This window comes from Lolium rigidum, chromosome 7 (genome assembly GCF_022539505.1).
Source record: "Lolium rigidum isolate FL_2022 chromosome 7, APGP_CSIRO_Lrig_0.1, whole genome shotgun sequence".
Classification (NCBI taxonomy): domain Eukaryota; kingdom Viridiplantae; phylum Streptophyta; class Magnoliopsida; order Poales; family Poaceae; genus Lolium; species Lolium rigidum.
The window spans coordinates 57,388,668-57,407,398 of record NC_061514.1 but is presented as its reverse complement, the minus strand read 5'-3'; the positions used below and the strand labels follow the sequence as shown (position 1 = coordinate 57,407,398).

The following is an 18,731-nucleotide window of genomic DNA, read 5'->3' as shown; positions in this document are numbered from 1 at the left end:
TGATAATGTTGTCGATGAAGAAGAGGATGCCTTGGGCATCCCCAAGCTTAGACGCTTGAGTCTTCTTGATATATGCAGGGGTGAACCACGGGTGCATCCCCAAGCTTAGAGCTTTCACTCTTCTTGATCATGTTGCATCATACTCCTCTCTTGACCCTTGAAAACTTCCTCCACACCAAACTCGAAACAACTCATTAGAGGGTTAGTGCACAATATAAATTGACATATTCAGAGGTGACACAATCATTCTTAACACTTCTGGACATTGCATAATGCTACTGGACATTAGTGGATCAAAGAAATTCATCCAACATAGCGAAAGAGGCAATGCGAAATAAAAGGCAGAATCTGTCAAAACAGAACAGTTCGTATTGACGAATTTTAAAATGGCACCAGAATTGCTCAAACGAAAATGCTCAAATTGAATGAAAGTTGCGTACATATCTGAGGATCATGCACGTAAATTGGCATAATTTTCTGAGCTTCCTGCAGGGCAGTGGGCTCAGATTCGTGACAGCAAAGAAATCTGGAACTGCGCAGTAATCCAAATCTAGTACTTACTTTTCTATCAACGGCTTTACTTGGCACAACAAAACACAAAACTAAGATAAGGAGAGGTTGCTACAGTAGTAAACAACTTCCAAGACACAAATATAAAACAAAGTACTGTAGCAAAATAACACATGGGTTATCTCCCAAGAAGTTCTTTCTTTTTAGCCATTAAGATGGGCTCAGCAGTTTTAATGATGCACTCGCAAGAAATAGTATTTGAAGCAAAAGAGAGCACCAAGAGGCAAATTCAAAACACATTTAAGTCTAACATGCTTCCTATGCATAGGAATCTTGTAAATAAACAAGTTCATGAGGAGCAAAGTAACAAGCATAGGAAGATAAAACAAGTGTAGCATCAAAAATTTCAGCACATAGAGAGGCATTTTAGTAACATGAAAATTTCTACAACCATATTTTCCTCTCTCATAATAACTTTCAGTAGCAACATGAGCAAACTCAACAATATAACTATCACATAAAGCATTCTTATCATGAGTCTCATGCATAAAATTATTACTCTCCACATAAGCATAATCAATTTTATTAGTTGTAGTGGGAGCAAATTCAACAAAGTAGCTATCATTATTATTCTCATCAAGTGTAGGAGGCATAGTATAATCACAACAAAATTTACTCTCAGCAGTAAGTGGCATCAAAAGACCACTATCATTATAATCATCAGAAATAGGAGGCAAAGTATCATCAAAGAAAATTTTCTCCTCAATGCTTGGGGGACTAAAAATATCATGCAAACCATCTTCCCCAAGCTTAGAACTTTCTATATCATTATCAACAATGGTGTTCAAAGCGTTCATACTAATATTACTACCAGCATGCAAATAAGATTTCATAGGTTTTTAATTTTCGCATCAAACAATCCATGTTTTAAATCAGGAAATAGAATAAGAAGCTCACTCTTGTACATTATGCCAAACTAGTGTAAACAAGAAACAACAAGATGCAATTGCAGGATCTAAAGGAAATAGCTTTGAGCACACACACAACGGCGCAAGAAAAATACTTTACTCGAGACCGTAGTATGAGAGCCTTTTACCTTTCCTCCTCGACAACGGCGCCGGAAAAGTGCTTGATGTCTACGGGAGCTTCTATTCTTGTAGACGAGTGTTGGGCCTCCAAGAGCGAGAGGTTTGTAGAACAGCGAGCAAGTTTCCCTTAAGTGGATACCCAAGGTTTATCGAACTCGGGGAGGAAGAGGTCAAAGATATCCCTCTCATGCAACCACCGCAACCACAAAGCAAGAAGTCTCTTGTGTCCCCAACACACCTAATAGGTGCACTAGTTCGGCGAAGAGATAGTGAAATACAGGTGGTATGAATAAGTATGAGCGAGTAGCAACGGTGCCAGAAAAGTGCTTGGCGTGTAGTTGATGGTGGTGGTATTGCAGCAGTAGTAACGCAGTAAAACAGTAAACAAGCAGTAGTAACTCAGCAGTATTTAGGAACAAGGCCTAGGGATTACAGTTTCACTAATGGACACTCTCAACATTGATCACATAACAGAATAGATAAATGCATACTCTACACTTTTGTTGGATGATGAACACATTGCGTAGGATTACACGAACCCTCAATGCCGGAGTTAACAAGCTCCACAATAATGCTCATGTTTAAGTAACCTTTAGTGTAAGATAGATCAACGCTACTAAACCAAGTACTAGCATAGCATGCACACTTTCACCTTCATGCATATGTAGGAGGAATAGATCACATCAATATTATCATAGCGATAGTTAACTTCATAATCTACAAGAGATCATAATCATAGCATAAACCAAGTACTAACACGGTGCACGCACTGTCACCTTTGCACACATGCGGGAGGAATAAAACTACTTTAATAACACATCACTAGAGTAGCACATAGATAAATTGTGATACAACATGCTGCAATCATAAAGAGATATAAATAAGCACCTCACTATGCCATTCAATGAGTAAGTATTCTCGTGAAATATGGCCTAAGAGACCCACACGGTGCACACATCGTCACCTTTACACACGTGGGACTAGGAGTCTCCGGAGATCACATAAGTAAAACTCACTTGACTAGCATAATGACATCTAGATTACAAGCATCATCATATGAATCTCAATCATGTAAGGCAGCTCATGAGATTATTGTATTGAAGCACATAGGAGAGAGATGAACCACATAGCTACCGGCACAGCCCCGAGCCTCGATGGAGAACTACTCCCCTCATGGGAGCAGCAGCGGTGATGAAGATGGCGGTGGAGATGGCAGCGGTGTCGATGGAGAAGCCTTCGGGGCACTTCCCCGCTCCGGCAGGGTGCCGGAACGGAGATCCTGTCCCCCGGATCTTGGCTTCGCGATGGCGGCGGCTCTGGAAGGTTTTCGTGGGTTTCGTCAATTGGTATCGGGTTTTCTGATCCAGGGGCTTCTTATAGGCGAAGAGGCGGCGCAGGAAGGTCGAAGGGGGGCCCACACCCTAGGGGGGCGCCCCCCCCCCTTGGCCGCGCCGGGCTAGGGTTTGGTGGCCCTGTGTTCTCTGGCGGTTCTCGTGTGTTCTGGATGCTTCCGGGTAAAATAGGAACCTGGGCGTTGATTTCGTCCGATTCGAGAATATTTCGTTACTAGGATTTCGAAACCAAAAACAGCGAGAAAACATGAACTGCACTTCGGCATCTTGTTAATAGGTTAGTTCCAGAAAATGCACGAATATGACATAAAGTGTGCATAAAACATGTAGATAACATCAATAATGTGGCATGGAACACAAGAAGTTATCGATACGTTGGAGACGTATCAAGGGATCATACGCACCTGGGAGCCGAATTGAGTTTCTGAAGAAAATGATCCAACAATAAGTTTGTGTGCTTATAAATTGGATCTATCAAAGTCATATGATAGGGTTGATTGGTCGTTTTTGAAGCAAGTGATGAAAAAGTTGGGTTTCTCACATCGATTCATAGATTGGATAACGATGGGTGTTACAGCGGTGAGATACTGTGTCAAAGTAAATGAAACCCTCTTGGATTCACCGCCGCGTGGGCTACACCAAGGTGATCCATTATCCCCTTTCTTATTCCTCTTTATTGTTGATGGAATTTCATCTCTTATGAAGAACAACATCAATGAGAATCCGCAATCTCCTATCAAGGTGTGTCGTCGTGCTTCTAGGGTGTCACACCTCTTATTCGCGGATGACACTATGTTATTCTTTAAGGCTAATCGATACCAAGCTCAGTGTGTCAAGCAAACTTTGCACATGTATGCCCTATCTATTGGAGAACTTATGAACCCTTCAAAGTGCTTTATACTCTTCGGTGATGCATGCCCGGAGGACGTTAGAGAAGAGGTTCGGTATGTGCTTAATGTGACTTCACTTGTTTTTTAGGAGAAATAGCTTGGCTTACCCACACCTGATAGTCGCATGTCAAGGGGAAAGCTTCAAACCTTAAAGCCCAATTGACAAAAGGTTAATAATGTGGGGAGATGGTAACTTAGGCCAGCCTGGAAGAGAGGTTTTTATCAAGTCAGTGGCCCAGACATTACCCACTTATTTGATGGGGGTATTCAAATTCCCTTTCCCCGTGTGTTGTGTGATGGTCTGACAAAACTTGTGAGAAATTTTTATTGGGGAGCAAAGGAAGGAAAAAGAAAAATGCATTGGCGTTCTTTGGAAAGTATATGGAGACCAAAGTCACAAGGTGGACTTGGGTTTTGGGATTTTCGCAAGTTTAATGAAGCTTTATTCGCAAGGCGAGCATGGAGGCTTTTGACTAAACCTGATAGTTTATGTGCTAGAGTTTGAAAGGCAAAATATTACCCAAACGGAAGGTTAGAAGATACGGTATTTAGCTCAAATCCTTTCTCTACCTAGCAAGCAATGTCTCATGGACTTGATGTGTTGAAAAGGGGTTTATTTGGCACGTTGGTAATGGCTAGAAGGATTTGGAGGGATTCTTGGATACTGAGACCGTCATCATTTAAATTGGTATCATCTAAAAGAAGATGCAGAGCTTATTGATCAATTTGGTGAATGGAATATTGATTTACTGCAACATTATTTTGTACCAATGGACGTCTCGAAAGTGTTGAAATTATGGCCTTCGCCGAGGTTATAAGCGGATCAGCTTGTGTGGCCTCCTGAAAAACACGTCATGTTCACTGTTTGGAGTGCTTATGACCTGGCAATGGATGAAGTGTGGAGGTCTTCGATGGTTTCATCAAGCTCTGTTCTTGATGGGAGAATAAAAGTTTGGGAGCTTGTATGGAAATCTGATGTACCTCCGAAAGTATAGCATTTTGCATGGAGACAAGCCACCGACTCCTTACCAACATGGCGAAATAAAAGTAAACGAACGATAAAAGTTTCAGATCATCCAGTTTGTGGTTCTTTAGGTGCAATATTGGGGTGCAATTATGGTCATTTATGGCCAAAGTATGGGAGCTACCTCTGTTAGAAAATGTGACACACACATGTGTAGGTTGGTGGCTTACCCTATTTGGCAACATATCCACTGAAGGTCAAAGGTGTTGATGGCATTATGGCGTTCGTGGCATGTCCGTAATGAGATTGTCCATGATAAAAACCCACCTCCGCTTGAAGCATCTCGATGTTTTCTCTTGAGCTATTTGGAATTGCTCTTGCAGATCAATAACTACACAGGGTAAGATATATCAAAAGGCAAGTTCATTCTTGATAAGGAAGAAATGGAATTCCATAGCTTCAAAGAATAGACGGTCGAACCGGAGTTACGGTGGACAACCCACGTTTATGGTTGGTGCAAGCTCAATACTGATGGATCATTTGCTATCGGGGGTGAGGCATGAGCTGGAATGCTGGTTAGAGATAGTAATTGGGGGATCATATTTTTGGCTTGTTGGCAATTATTTCACTTCAGAGATGTGCTTGGAACTTAAGTTCTTGCGGTGTTTGAAGAACTGTCATTGGTCTTACAATGGTGCAATGAGCATTTGATTGTTGATGAGATACGGCAATATGGTTGAACTCTAGTCCGGAGGGTTTTGTTAGCTTATGTGATCGAAATTGTAATCCGTGAACCTTCTAAGTAATACAAGTTATATTCGCAAAAACAAAAAGATATCTGAAATGAAACTAGTTTGGAAGAGAAGCATGTAGATATCATTCATAGATGTCCAACTCATTTTTGTATATGCACATCGTGTATTCAAAACCCTGTAAAAGAAGTGTGTCTTACGTTTTGAACTAGAAATAGTATTTCTTTTGTCAGGATATATCAAAAGGAGAGAAGAAAAAGAAACAAATGCTACGATGCAAAGCCCATACCAGCGAAGCGCCCCGGTTTTGGACTCTGCCGGCCCATATTATTGAAGCCTGCAGTATACTTGCTGCCCCACGCATTGGACCACCGAAACGGCAAGACCATTGTCAGTACTATTTCCCTTCGTTTTGTTTTCTCATAGCAGTCCGCACCGCAGACAGGGGAAAAACTGCAGAAAATCAAAACAAAGTGTTAGAGAAATATACAATTCCCGAGCCGCTAGAACACCGCCACTTGGTCGGCGGCGGTCTCGCCGGCACACCCAGGTGAGGAGGAGGCGGTTGTCGGAGCGGGACCGCGAAGCTTCTCCAAGCCGCCGGAACCCTAAATCCGGCGGAGGAGGCAGAGGGGGGCGCTCCTGGATGCAAACCTAGGGTTCCGTTTGGTGGGGTTGGTGGCCGGCATGGGTCGGAGTTCGGGGGGAGAGGGAGGGGCGGGAGGAGGAGAAGGGGAGGCGGATGGCGGTGGCATCGAGGATTGCTCGCCGGGGACCATCGTGTGGGTACGGCGACGGAACGGCTCCTGGTGGCCTGGGAGGATACTCGGGCAGGACGAGCTTCCGGCGTCGCAGGTGGTGTCGCCCAGGACAGGGACTCCGGTCAAGCTACTCGGGCGCGAGGATGCAAGCATGTGAGTTTTCCTGTTATTCTCCCCTTCTGCAAGCTTTTGCCCTAATTTGTTGTGGTATGCTGCTGCTTAGTTATATTACTAGGTTAACACGTTTACCTAGGGGATTAAATACCCCGTGCTGTTGATCAGTGAAGGAGTTTCCGGTCAAGGAATAACATGGGAATACCTAATGGATCGCCGTACCAAACGCTATTAGATCAACAATGTAATGTTGCAATAATTATGGCAACAGCTTCTGTTATGGACAACTTGACTTCCATATGTTAATGAATGAATCGTCCCCGTCGGTTGTTTTGGCAGTTACTCAGTGTAGACTCAGAAATAGTTAAACAAACAGAAAATTCACGATCGACCGGATCGCTTCTTAACCTAATAAAGGGCTAGGCTGATGTATATCATGTGTCGTGTGCATCATTATGCGTGTGATACTGCGAGTGGTTTATTATTTGTGTTGAAGGGGTGTATAAAAATGGCAGGGTTAGGATTTGTCACCGTTTAAGTTGTGTTACATATATGTATGTCCTTGTGGAGGGTAAATGTTCAATCATCCTCTAGGATGCACTCAATATATTCCATTTTTTGCAAGAACGGTGAATTTACAATATGTTGTAACCTATTTGATACTGATTTGCTATATAACGTATGATTTGCTGTAACCATGATGCATACATTATTATGCTACTCAATCTGTCATGTCAGTTTGAAGCAAGAGATGCCGCAGTCAGTTGAGGTGCAGACTATTTGTGTTTTAGTGTTACTGATAATTGTTCCCTCCCACTGATGATGATTTTCTCAACAGTTGTTAGATGTGCTTAGATTGACAGTTTGTATTGCCTTTTTCTTCCAGTGCGCAAAGTTAGACAGGCAGGATGATTAAGGTTATGAATTATGATATGTACTTCCTCTGTATTATACAAAGCAGAATAGTTATACTCCTTAGAAAAGCACTGTTTCCAAATCTTAACAGCTATGTCCCCAAAAAGCATCACTAAGTTTACTTTGTTATCTTTTGGCTGCTGCCATGGAATGAAATGTAGCTGGTTTAAGAGATGTTTCACAGAAAACACACGTGACTAAAGTATGAAACGACAAGAGCATTCGCTGATTCAATTTTTCCATGCAAGTGGATATCACTAATGACTTAATGTATATTTAGTCTATTGGATTTGTGGTATATATTAAATACTGTATTCCGATGAGATTCGTGAACTTATGTTGGAGCATGATCCTTGTTGGAGTTGATTGTCCTTCAATATCTTTCCGCATAAGATTATGATACGGCTCAGCTTGCACTGAGACGATTATAGGGGTATCCTTGACGTATCACCACACTCACCAAACAAGCAGTAGAACGAAGTAGAGAAAAAAAGGATTGTTGAACGAATTAGTAGACAGAAATAGAAGAACTAGGTAGGCAGCAAAAATCAAAGTGATTCTTTGGCCTTTGCAAAATCATGCAAGAAACGAAGCGTGCAGATTTTTTTTCCACTAAGGTTGCTCAACCAACCTCAGAGCCCAGATCGAAACCCTAAATATAAGAAGACGCAGAAGCTTGGCCACTCCCAGCATGTGCATTTTTTGGTTTACTCATAACCTTATGAAATATGGGTGTGTTTGGTTGATGCCCATACTAGCCCTACCAAATATTTGGTAAGAGTTGGCTGCCAAAATTTTGGTCAAGGAATTCTTGGCCCACGTTTTGCCAACTTTTTGGCAAGAATCTGTGAGGGAGATAGATGGGCATGCATTGGCAGCCAAAACTTTGGGTACAAACCAAACAATAACCACAACTCTATGGGCAACCAATTTTTTGGCGGGGCAACTTGGGGAACCAAACCAAACACGCCCTATATGCCTAGCATGTCCATTTATATTGCGTAGCTAAACCCTCTTTAACTTCGCCAAAAGCTGGCCCTACTGGTAAAACTGAACACAATTTGTCAATTTGAGACAATCTCTAAAATAAGCTCTCTTTCCTTTTACATCTCAGCAAGACATATCTGATTTCTAAAATATTCGCCCAACTCAAATAGGTGCTAAAAATATCCTGGACACTTTACTTTGGGCGCCAGTTCCTCTTTGGTGGACCCCATCAAGCATGGGCGGACCCAGCGTCCCTGTTACTCGGCTTTACTAGGCCCTTGCCTGTGCTTGCTCGCTGCTTGCTTCACGCGTTGAACAACATGTGAGCGGCTGTGCATGGTCAAACATGTGTCCATCAACCTACTTAGTGCGGCTGTGACATAGTAAAACTACTTATTGGGCTGTGTCAGCTATCACACTTGCTTATTGGGCCTCTAGACTCTATTCATCCATGAAGGCATGGGCAGGCAACCCATCCCCAGAAGGCAGGCAGCTGCATGTGATGCACTGTATCTCTCTTTTTACATGAAAACTGATCTGGAAATTTGTGTGATGCTTATATTCATAGGTATGTAATATACGGAAAGTTTGAATTGCCTTGCGACTTGCCCAGGCTTTGGATAATTCCTAGGTCCATCACTGCCATCAGGGCATGCAATTCAACCCTTGATTGGTTCGGTTGCCGTTATCATTCCAAAAAAATAGGCAACACAATTTGGTTGTATAATAACTTACCAGCAGTGGTGGAGCTTCCTTGAAGCAAAACCATGCCATGGCCCGCCCTGCCTAACAATATTTTCCCATATACCAGCGATTATTTAGTAGTAAAACACAATTAGTTCTGTCCAATTCCACAACTTCGTGTTGTTTTCTTCCTAAAAAAAGTCTTGGCCCGCCCTAAGCTTTCTGCCAAGCTCCGCTGCTGCTTACCAGATCTGATATTTGCTTCTAAATAGCTGCACACCATCTCTATCTTTCCAATTAGAAATCATTTCTTGCTTAACCTCATGCACATGCATGACTAAGCCTCTTCCCATATGCGTGGGCGCATGCATGTTTCTTTTCTTTATGACCATGCTAGTCAAGTTCGGAGTCTCTGTCTTTGTCTGATTCTGGTGACATATACACAGCGTGGTCAAGCTGGACTTCTCCATGTCCAGCAGATTGCACTCGCCCACCATCCTGACATGTATGCTCTCATGGGCTCATCATCTCATCACCCTCCTAATCAAAAAATTGAAAGAACTCTGGCTCGTAGACGTCTTTGATTTTTAGGGTTCGCTTTTCAACATATTTGTGATGCACAAATAGCAGGCTTATAGTGAGCATCAACAGCGACTGTCGTTGGGGTAAACATAGCCATATCAGATTACGTTTTTCTACAAGTTCCACTGTCCAATGTCTTGCTTAAATGATTTCATGTATGTAGTAGTTTGCCAATCACTGTAGTAGTCTTAAATGATTTTCTTTAGTCTCTTATTCTTTATTCACTGATCCAAATCTGAGACCAGTTCTCCATCTGTGAGTAAGTACATAAGATGTTGAACTAGATTGCTAATCCTCAATGGTAACAGACAAACTGCTGCACATCATACTGAACATTACCTGATATAATTTATTTGGCTTTCAGTAGTACTGGTAGTTTGATTTCTGATGCTTACTTTGTAATGGTTCTTTTTTTCCTCTCTTATTTCAGAGACTGGTATAACCTTGAGAAATCAAAACGTGTTAAGGAATTTAGGTGCGGGGAGTTTGATGCTTGTATTGAGAAAGCAAAGTCCTGTCAACCTGTAAAGAGAAGAGAAAAATATGCTCGTAGAGAAGATGCTATTCTTCATGCTCTTGAATTGGAGAGAAAGCAGCTTGTATCGAAGTACCAGAATCAAGGTTTCAGGGGGAGGGAGTTCGATAAATTTGCTTCAGAATATTACTCAAAAAATAATGTGCAGGAACCTCCGTTGCATTTGCAAAGCTCAGCAACTCAACAGCGCGTAGATCTCAGCACCACTCGTTACAAAAGCAAAAAGAGTAACAAAGGGAAAGGTAATAACTCTGTTCTCCTTGGTGAAACAAAAGAGTGTGAGCAGAAGTTCATTTATGCTGGTTCAAAGAGAAACTTGTCAGGATCTCTTGTTTTGGAGGCTCCAGGGAACACTCTCAGTAATCACGTTAATGGGTATTCTCATCTTGGACATACGCAAGGAGGGCCAAGTATAGAGAGCGGCGAGGAAAATGCGGCCCTGAAAAGAAGAAGATTGGAGGAAGGCCTTTTTGAAGAATCTGTTGTAAAGAAGCATGATAGATGCAGGCCACTTGCTCAAGTTAAACAGAAGACTCATTCTTTTCTGTGCAATGATGATTTTGGAACTGTTGGAGTTGAAGGAGGGAAGGATCATCTGCCTGCTATCTGTCAGGACAAGAGAAGTGGCTCCACATACCCCTCTAGTGATTTTGGGGATGCACATAACCGTGACTCTCTTCTTGCTAAGCAAATAATTTTAACAGAAGCTCATCGTGAGACTGATAGTTACCCAAAGCAACAAGATACCATTCCCCAAGAGCAACCATTTCCCAACTTTGTTGAGAAGCATGAATCTGATTCCTCAGCGAGTGAATGCTCAGAAACTGAGACAGAAGATGATGCTGAACTTTTGCAAAGTAAGTGCCTCTGTTGCTGCATGCATTTTCTTTCAATTTGTATTTTTAAGGTGCAATATAAATAATCATACCCCTGCTTAGGGTGTGAACTATTGTTGCCTTATATAGTTATATTATAGAAATGTTGATATTTTCCCTATAAAGTCAATTATTTATTGATCATGCAATCATGTAGTTCTGCTGAGGGTGGAGTTGAATCGTTGCAAAAATTGAGGACAAGTCATCTCTACTTATGCTACTTATGTGTGCATTTCGTTTGTTTTGTTGGTGATCTTTCTTTCGTTTTTTTTTTGGTGATTTTTCTTTCTTGAAGTGTGTTGATTAAAATTGTTGTTTGAGATATGCTATAGGTATACTTGATCATTTTTATGTTTTACTACAATAAATAGAACCCTCACTTATGATAATTGATTCCAGTGACTTCTCTCACATTTGCATCTGGATATTTTTCCTTGTTTGATCATCACATCCCCTTTGTTGACATTATCTGCAGGGTATGCTAAGATACAATCGCCTGAAGCAGATGCATGTGATCCTAGTTCCCTCCACCCCCAGGCTTCTAATAAGTTAAGGCATGCAAATGATATCGACGACGATGTTGAGGTGGCCTTTTCTACTCATATTCCTCAACTAAATGTCTTAGAAGACGAGGATGGTTCTTCTGAGTTAGGTGTCTCCCAGTGGCATATGAAAGGTAAACGCAACCAGAGGAGTGCATTGAAGAGACCAATTGGTAAGGAAGATGAAAATTTGTCATTAGACAACTCCAATAGTTTCATGAAAGGGTCGCTGAAAATGGCCAATGAAGTTGACTCTAAAATGGAGAATATTGGTGCATCCAGCCATCAACCGTTCGGTCAATTTCTTTTGGAGAACCAAGATTTTGATTATGATTCTGATGAAACAGATTTTGTTGACAAGGCTGCGAGTTATCCGGAACTTGACACATATTATGGTAATGATTACCCCTCATCTTCGAGACCTACCAGAGATAATGGGCAAAGTTACACTTTCAATGACTCAGAAATTCCCTGCAAGGCTTCTCTGCTCAATAAAAATGACGATCAAATATACTCTCTTGGTCGGAAGGCATGCAGGGAAGGATCTTCACAGTATCAGCGAAATAATGGCTCACATCTTGGTTCCATCAGCCCGTTGTTCAATGTTGAGTTGAAGGTACAGGCTAACTATCAAGGCGAGCATGTCCCATTGGTTTCTCTAATGAGCAGACTGAACGGCAAAGCTATAGTTGGACACCCTATCATAGTCAATCAAATTGGAGACGGTTCAGCAGATAGTCTTGTTTTTGGCAGTGATCTTGTTCTGGAACAAAGTGCAGCAGTTGCACCTGCTTGGAGAACAGGCAGAAGGACTGCTATGCCAAGAGTTCCACGTTCTAATTCATCACAAGCAACCTTGGATATGAAAGCTCCCTTTGATAGGTTTCATGCTCCTCCCAGTCAGCAGGGAGCCAGGCTTGCTAAGAAAAACATCTCCAGTGTCCAGAGGCCATTTCTACAGAAATCTCAAAAGAAATCCGGAACCAAGAAAGGAAGCTCACCAAGCATAAAAAGTAGAGCCCCTTTGCCCGTTTCCATTGGAAAAAAGAATCGCAGAGAAGGTGGCCAAGGGAAGGCACATAGACGCAGTGATATTCTGGGTGGTTTGTTAAAATCAGAAGGAGCAATTCCACTGGTCACATGCGTCCCTGTAAAGGTTGTGTTCAGCAGGATAATGGAAGCAGTTGGTAGGCCATCTCAATCTCTTCCTCACCGTGTGAGAAAGGCTGGTCCTGCCATAAGGGATCCACCATAGGTCATGGCTATGCTAGTACATATGGTTGGCATAGTTTGACCTGGCTCAGGCTTGCAGCTATTGTATGTACATTTTTCTGGTACTGAAGGAGCAAACTGTTCATACATCAAAACTGCTGATCTCTTGACTGTTCGGTGGCTGGTGTAAAGATGGAGAACTGCTAATGTGTAGCAATCCGATGGATGTCCCTTGCAGAGTCGAGCCAATCACCTCCATGAAGAGGCTTCTTCAAAGGGGGACAGCCAGAACGGTGGCCAGCATTTGGATTGGTGGTCAAAGTTCTAACTTCAGCATTTTATATCCCGTGTCTATATAGTTAGTCAGTCTTCGTTGTTGCATACATAGCCAACAGTCGATAGGTTTTGTTGTGGTGCCATGTATATAGTGGCTCAGCTATATTCAGATCGTCACCTGTTTGTCCAGAAGCATATGTAGGTTACAGTTAGTCGATGCAGTAAACCAGAATACCTCAAATGTTACTATGAACATCTAGCTTAAAGTTACATGTTACAAAACCTGCAATGATGTGGTTTGGCTGGCGTTTCTTTGTGTTCAATTGATGCTGTTCCTGTATGTATGCTATCATGTATATGTCTCAGGCTCTCAGCGAGTATTGTACTGTATGTGTTTGTCCCTGGTGGAACCATGGAAGTCTTTTTATGCTTTTTTTTTTTGCGAGTAAAAGAAAGTAACATTAATCTGGCAAAGTTACACAAAGGACCCCGAAGGAAATCCGATTACAAGCACACCCCTGTGCAACTCGAACACGACGACGATGGTGGCACGGCGCTGTCGGTGGCGCGCCGCCGCCTCTGCTCCTTATGACGCCTTGGATCAGGAGCATCCCCATGACGGACGGGAAGTCGCCGAGCACCGGCCGCAAGGACCTACACCGAACGCCGCCATCAACATCGATCCAGATCAAGCCACCCTCCTCCACGCTTATTTCAGCAGCCGGCGCCGCCGTCCCACGGTCACCGGCGAGGGGAAGACGCCCACGCCAACTCCAAGAAGCTGCGAGCGCGCTGCGAGGTGGAAGATCGCCCGCAAGAGCTCCAAGGAACACCGCCGACGAAGAGGAAGACTCCCACCTGCAAAAGCCACTCCGGCTGCGCCTCCTCCTCCCCGACGCCTCCGGCTGGCCGTGAAAGAAAACCTGCACTATATACACACCGCCGCTCGGGGTCCCCCCGTCCTCCCGCCGCCAGAGCAGCTGGCGGAGGGCGAGGCGGCTGCCGAGACGGCGATGGCGAGGCTCTCCTTCGGTCGCTCAGAAAAACACCCTTCTCTACTGTAGACGGGGAAGGGATAAGGCCAAGGCTCCTTAAGTCTTTTTATGCTGTACTGCGACTATTGGCAGTTCTGCAATGGCTATAGTTGTGTTTCATACTGTAAAACTATTATGCAACAAACGAATCAGATCAATCTCCTGGGGGTGCTGGGTCCGATCCAACTGAAAAGCGGACCCGACGCACCACACCTCGTCTTGTCCGGCGCCGCTTCTCACGGACATCATCACACCTAGACCTAGTCATCTCCATGACGGGCATGTGCGTAGCATTACAATTTCAGCGTTTCTTCCCCGTCCAGTCCATTCCAGCCTGAAGTGTAGCCTCTCTCCCTTGTACGCACCGTCGCCGTCAGCCCGTCACCACTCCACCCATCGCATTCTCCCATCACCTCCTCGTCCTCGGGCGGCGGGATCACGGCAGCTGCTTGAGCCACGGCCCACGGGCACCCTCCCAGCGCCGGCTCCCACATTCCTAGACCCAACCGGCCAGCCGCCCAGCGCCCCGAGCAACACGACCCTGAAGGCGGTGACTGGTGAGTGGTGAGGTAGTCTGAAACCCTAGAATTATGATCGCCATATTTTGAATCTGCTACTTGCTTCTCCTGCTTGTGGTGGATTGCCTGAATGGTTGGCAGGGACAGTCTCACAAAGAAATAAAGGGCAGGGGCAGTGGATACTAAATTAGTACTGTATCCAGATTCAATCTCCACGTTTGTTTCTGTAGAGTAAGAAATGGCGATTGACTATTGTTTGAGACATTGACTGAACTTGTGAGTCCAAACTACTGGACAAGATGATAATCTTACTCGCGGCTCTGCATACTTACTTTCATCTGAACTTCAGCTGGCATATGTGAGGTGGTGAATTTAACCAATCAATCTTGTCCATGAGCTGCATGTAGACAGTGGTGTTAATATTTTGTTTAGGCACCAATGTATACATGTACAGACAATAGCAGTTTAAAGCATCCCGTCTCAGACCAGTGTTTGCTTGAAGCATAAACTTGGTTTCACAAAAAAATCAGTCAAAACAAAAAACTTGGCTTCACAAAAAGAAATTAAAATGAGACAGGGGATAGGGTCGTACTTATTGTTTCTGGGGTAAATATCTCTTTGACCACATGGGAGCTTGCACAATTCCACAACTACACGTCCCCATCTTAGCTGAGAGCCTGAGACCGGCTTGTGTAGAGTCTGCGCCAGTATGCTCTACAAAAAGAAAAAGAAAAACTATGTACCAGAGAACCACGAGCAATTGTTTGTTATTAGTGGCTACTGTTATTAGTCTCCCCACTTGGATTCTTGTGATAGTCTAGTCTTGATAAGTAACGTTGTGTTTGCTGTGCCCATTGTTTCTTCCCAAAGACCAATGGAGACGAAATTTGTTCACTCGTCTCTTCTGCCATTGCTCCTCCTCCTCTCATGCTTCTTTCATACATCCTTTGTTCATTCCATGGGATCAAGTCCCCATGGCTCCAGGTGCAACGGTTCCAACATCCACATCCCCTATCCTTTCGGTGTTCCTGGCCAAATCCCCTCCCCAGCCCAAGGGTTCCAGATCACATGTGGTTCATTAGGTCCGATGCTGCCCATCGGCAACAACGTGTTCACTATTCTCAACATCTCGTTGCTGGATGGTTCTGTGAGCATCATGGCTAGTGCCGCTTCTCGTTCTCCGCAGTGCGGAGGGAACTATGCTAGCTTTAGCCTTGACAGGACCAACTTCACATTCTCTGATACAAGAAACAAGTTTACAGCCGTGGGCTGTAATATGGTGGCCATGCTGCTAAATGGTAGTACCAGTTACAGCGGTGGCTGCGCTTCTTTTTGCTCTACAAATAATAGCATCGTCAATGGTGCTTGCTCTGGTGTGGCTTGCTGCCAAGCACCGGTGCCCAAAGGGTTAAAGGAGCTGTCCTTAGAATTCACGAGCATACCTACTAGGCTCAACAAGGGCAACAGTACTTCAGCATGTGCCGAGGCGTTCATCGTGGAGCAGAACTCCTATGTTTTCTCTACCGCTAACCTGAATATCTCAAGTAACAGCTCGCAATACCGGCCTGTTGTTCTCGAGTGGTCCATAGATGGTGGAAGCTGTGAGGAGGCAGCAAAACACTCTGCATCATATGCCTGCAAGGAGAATTCTTACTGCTATAACTCTTCCAACGGAATTGGATATCGCTGCAATTGTACCAAGGGATTTCAGGGGAACCCTTACCTGCAAGCGCCCGGTGGATGCCAAGGTAATGAACACTTCCCTGCTTACATATCTGGGTTTTCTTGTTATCTCCAATTTTTTTGTGAAAAAAATTGTCAGTAAGAACTAGCCACATCTGATTCCTATTTGGTTACACGTGACTGTTGTCAAGATATCGATGAGTGCATCGGAAGGCCATGCACACATAGTTGCATCAACATGGAGGGCGGTTTCAACTGTACTTGCCCATCAGGGATGAGTGGTGACGGCCTTAAGAATGGAAGTGGCTGCAATGGAATTGGCACTCTGCAGATTTCAATAGGCAAGTTTCTGAAGCCAATTCTCTCTTTTTCGTCATATGATGGATTTGATCATTATACAGGAGGCATGTTGAGCTAGATTAATGCTTAAGCAAATAAATAATTCTCCGAGTTTTACTATGTGTTTGCTGTTTGCAGTTGCGGGACTAGCTCTGCTACTTCTTCTTCTTATTCTCGGCTTCTGGACCCACTGGCTTGTTAAGAAGAGAAAGGTTGCAAAGAAAAGACAGAGATATTTTATGCAGAATGGTGGCATTTTGTTGAAGCAGCAGATGCTTTCTCGGAGGGCACCTCTGCGGATATTTACCTCAGGTGAGCTTGAAAAAGCAACCAACAAATTCAGTGATAACAATATTGTTGGTAGAGGTGGGTTCGGAACAGTCTACAAAGGTATACTGTCAGATCAAATGGTTGTAGCAGTCAAGAGGTCGCAGCGAGTTGATCAGAGCCAGGTGGAACAGTTCGTGAATGAGTTGGTCATTCTTTCACAAGTGACCCACACAAATGTGGTTCAGCTACTAGGCTGCTGTCTTGAGGCAGAGGTTCCCTTATTGGTTTATGAATTTATCACCAACGGGGCCCTTTTTCATCATCTTCACAATACATCGGTCCCAATGTCATGGGAGGATCGCCTAAGGATTGCAGTTGAAACTGCATCAGCACTTGCATACTTGCACTTAGCTGCAAAGACGCCAATCATTCACAGAGATGTCAAGTCATCAAACATACTTCTTGACGGGAGCTTCACCGCAAAGGTCTCTGATTTTGGTGCCTCAAGGCCAATTCCCCAGAATCAGACCCATGTGACGACCTTAGTGCAGGGAACACTAGGGTACATGGACCCTGAGTACTTCCAGACAAGCCAGCTGACTGAGAAAAGTGACGTGTACAGCTTTGGTGTGGTGCTTATCGAGCTATTGACAAGGCAGAAACCAATATCTGATGGCCAGATGGACGAGGTGAAAAGCCTAGCAATGTATTTTAGCACGTTGTTCCACGAGAATCGGTTACTGGAAATTGTAGATTCTCAAGTGGCTGAGGAAGCTGGAATGAGACATGTTAAAACTGTCGCGCAGTTGGCTTTAAGATGCTTAAGGTTGAAAGGTGAAGAGAGGCCAAGGATGATAGAGGTTGCAGTTGAACTTGAAGCACTGAGAAGGCTGATGAAACAGCACTCTGTCCTGAAGGGTGAAGAAGAGCCTGTGCTTTGGGAGTCGAGGTGCCACGGGGAGATGAATTTATGCACGCAACCGAGTTTTATCCATGATGGCACTGCGAAGGATGAAAGCATGGAGATCATTCTACTTCCATCTGGTGATCTGTCTTGTTAGGTCCTCCATACTAATGATCGGGTCCCCTTTGTATGTAGATGGCATGCAATCAGGTAGAAAGAAACCTAGAGTAGGGTTATATTAGTGAGGCTGTCCGCGTTTCATTCATCCTATTTGTTCGAGCCATTCGTACGTGAAGAAACTTTACTGACTCGGCTCAAGTTCCCACTTGTAGTGTACCAAATCTTCGTATGTTAATCAGAATATCCATTTCGTCTTTGCGTTCTGCGGCATTGTCCATTCTGAAGTTTTTTCACTAGCATATTTATCTTATGGAGTTGCGTAGTACTAGTTTAATGAGGACTTCAGCTTCAAAGCAAAATGGGTTCGGAAGGCTACCATAAGAGGATCTGTCTACTTTGATATGCTTTGCATGACAATGAGATTGTAACTGTTTGCTACCTTCCCCGGCATCTCTGTTCGCAGTAATATGACCTCAGGATCTTGTAAAACTATTTTGCCTTCTATAAAAATTCGGTATATGTCTTTGGCATACTCTCGAAAAAACAATCCATGCGATAGATGACAAAGAAAAACCCATCCTGAGTCCTGGCAAGTGACAACTATTTGGTCTCTAGATGTCACCTGTAATGGCTCGTCTAGTTGTAGGACTAATGGTTGACAGGATGGCACTCTGCAAGGGAAGGAGACGCCTGCTAATTTGCGTGCCCGCGTCTGTCAACGTCAAACCGTCGACGAAGTTTGGAAACAATGTCGATTTTCCATGGACGAATGGCTGGCCGGCTGGGACTATCGTGACAGGCGGCGACGACCCAGAAAAGATGGC

General features: G+C 43.8%; 2 protein-coding genes across 3 annotated transcripts; both read left to right on the top strand.

Moving 5' to 3' along the window:
- Positions 1–6,243: 6,243 nt before the first annotated feature.
- On the top strand, positions 6,244–13,328 carry LOC124671391 (uncharacterized protein At1g51745-like). Its single transcript, XM_047207766.1, has 3 exons — positions 6,244–6,470; positions 10,030–10,991; positions 11,485–13,328. The coding sequence occupies exons 1-3, from the start codon at positions 6,244–6,246 to the stop codon at positions 12,804–12,806; spliced, it is 2,511 nt and encodes an 836-aa protein (XP_047063722.1). The 3' UTR covers positions 12,807–13,328.
- Positions 13,329–15,428: 2,100 nt separating this feature from the next.
- On the top strand, positions 15,429–18,161 carry LOC124678817 (wall-associated receptor kinase 2-like). Of its 2 annotated transcripts, XM_047214670.1 has the most exons (4): positions 15,429–16,339; positions 16,466–16,615; positions 16,752–17,151; positions 17,383–18,161. In XM_047214670.1, exons 1-4 carry the CDS (start codon positions 15,466–15,468, stop codon positions 17,942–17,944), a joined length of 1,986 nt encoding a protein of 661 aa, XP_047070626.1. In that variant the 5' UTR covers positions 15,429–15,465; the 3' UTR covers positions 17,945–18,161. The 2 variants fall into 2 exon arrangements, with proteins under 2 accessions (XP_047070626.1, XP_047070625.1); XM_047214669.1 differs by having other exon boundaries at positions 15,435–16,339; positions 16,752–18,161.
- Positions 18,162–18,731: the final 570 nt, after the last annotated feature.

Coding starts and splice junctions, on each gene's coding strand:
- LOC124671391 (XM_047207766.1), top strand. CDS start 6,244: ATGGGTCGGAGTTCGGGGGGAGAGGGAGGGGCGGGAGGAGGAGAAGGG. Junction 6,471..10,029: donor GGGCGCGAGGATGCAAGCAT/GTGAGTTTTCCT, acceptor CTCTTATTTCAG/AGACTGGTATAACCTTGAGA. Junction 10,992..11,484: donor TGATGCTGAACTTTTGCAAA/GTAAGTGCCTCT, acceptor CATTATCTGCAG/GGTATGCTAAGATACAATCG.
- LOC124678817 (XM_047214669.1), top strand. CDS start 15,466: ATGGAGACGAAATTTGTTCACTCGTCTCTTCTGCCATTGCTCCTCCTC. Junction 16,340..16,465: donor AGCGCCCGGTGGATGCCAAG/GTAATGAACACT, acceptor ACTGTTGTCAAG/ATATCGATGAGTGCATCGGA. Junction 16,616..16,751: donor CACTCTGCAGATTTCAATAG/GCAAGTTTCTGA, acceptor TGCTGTTTGCAG/TTGCGGGACTAGCTCTGCTA.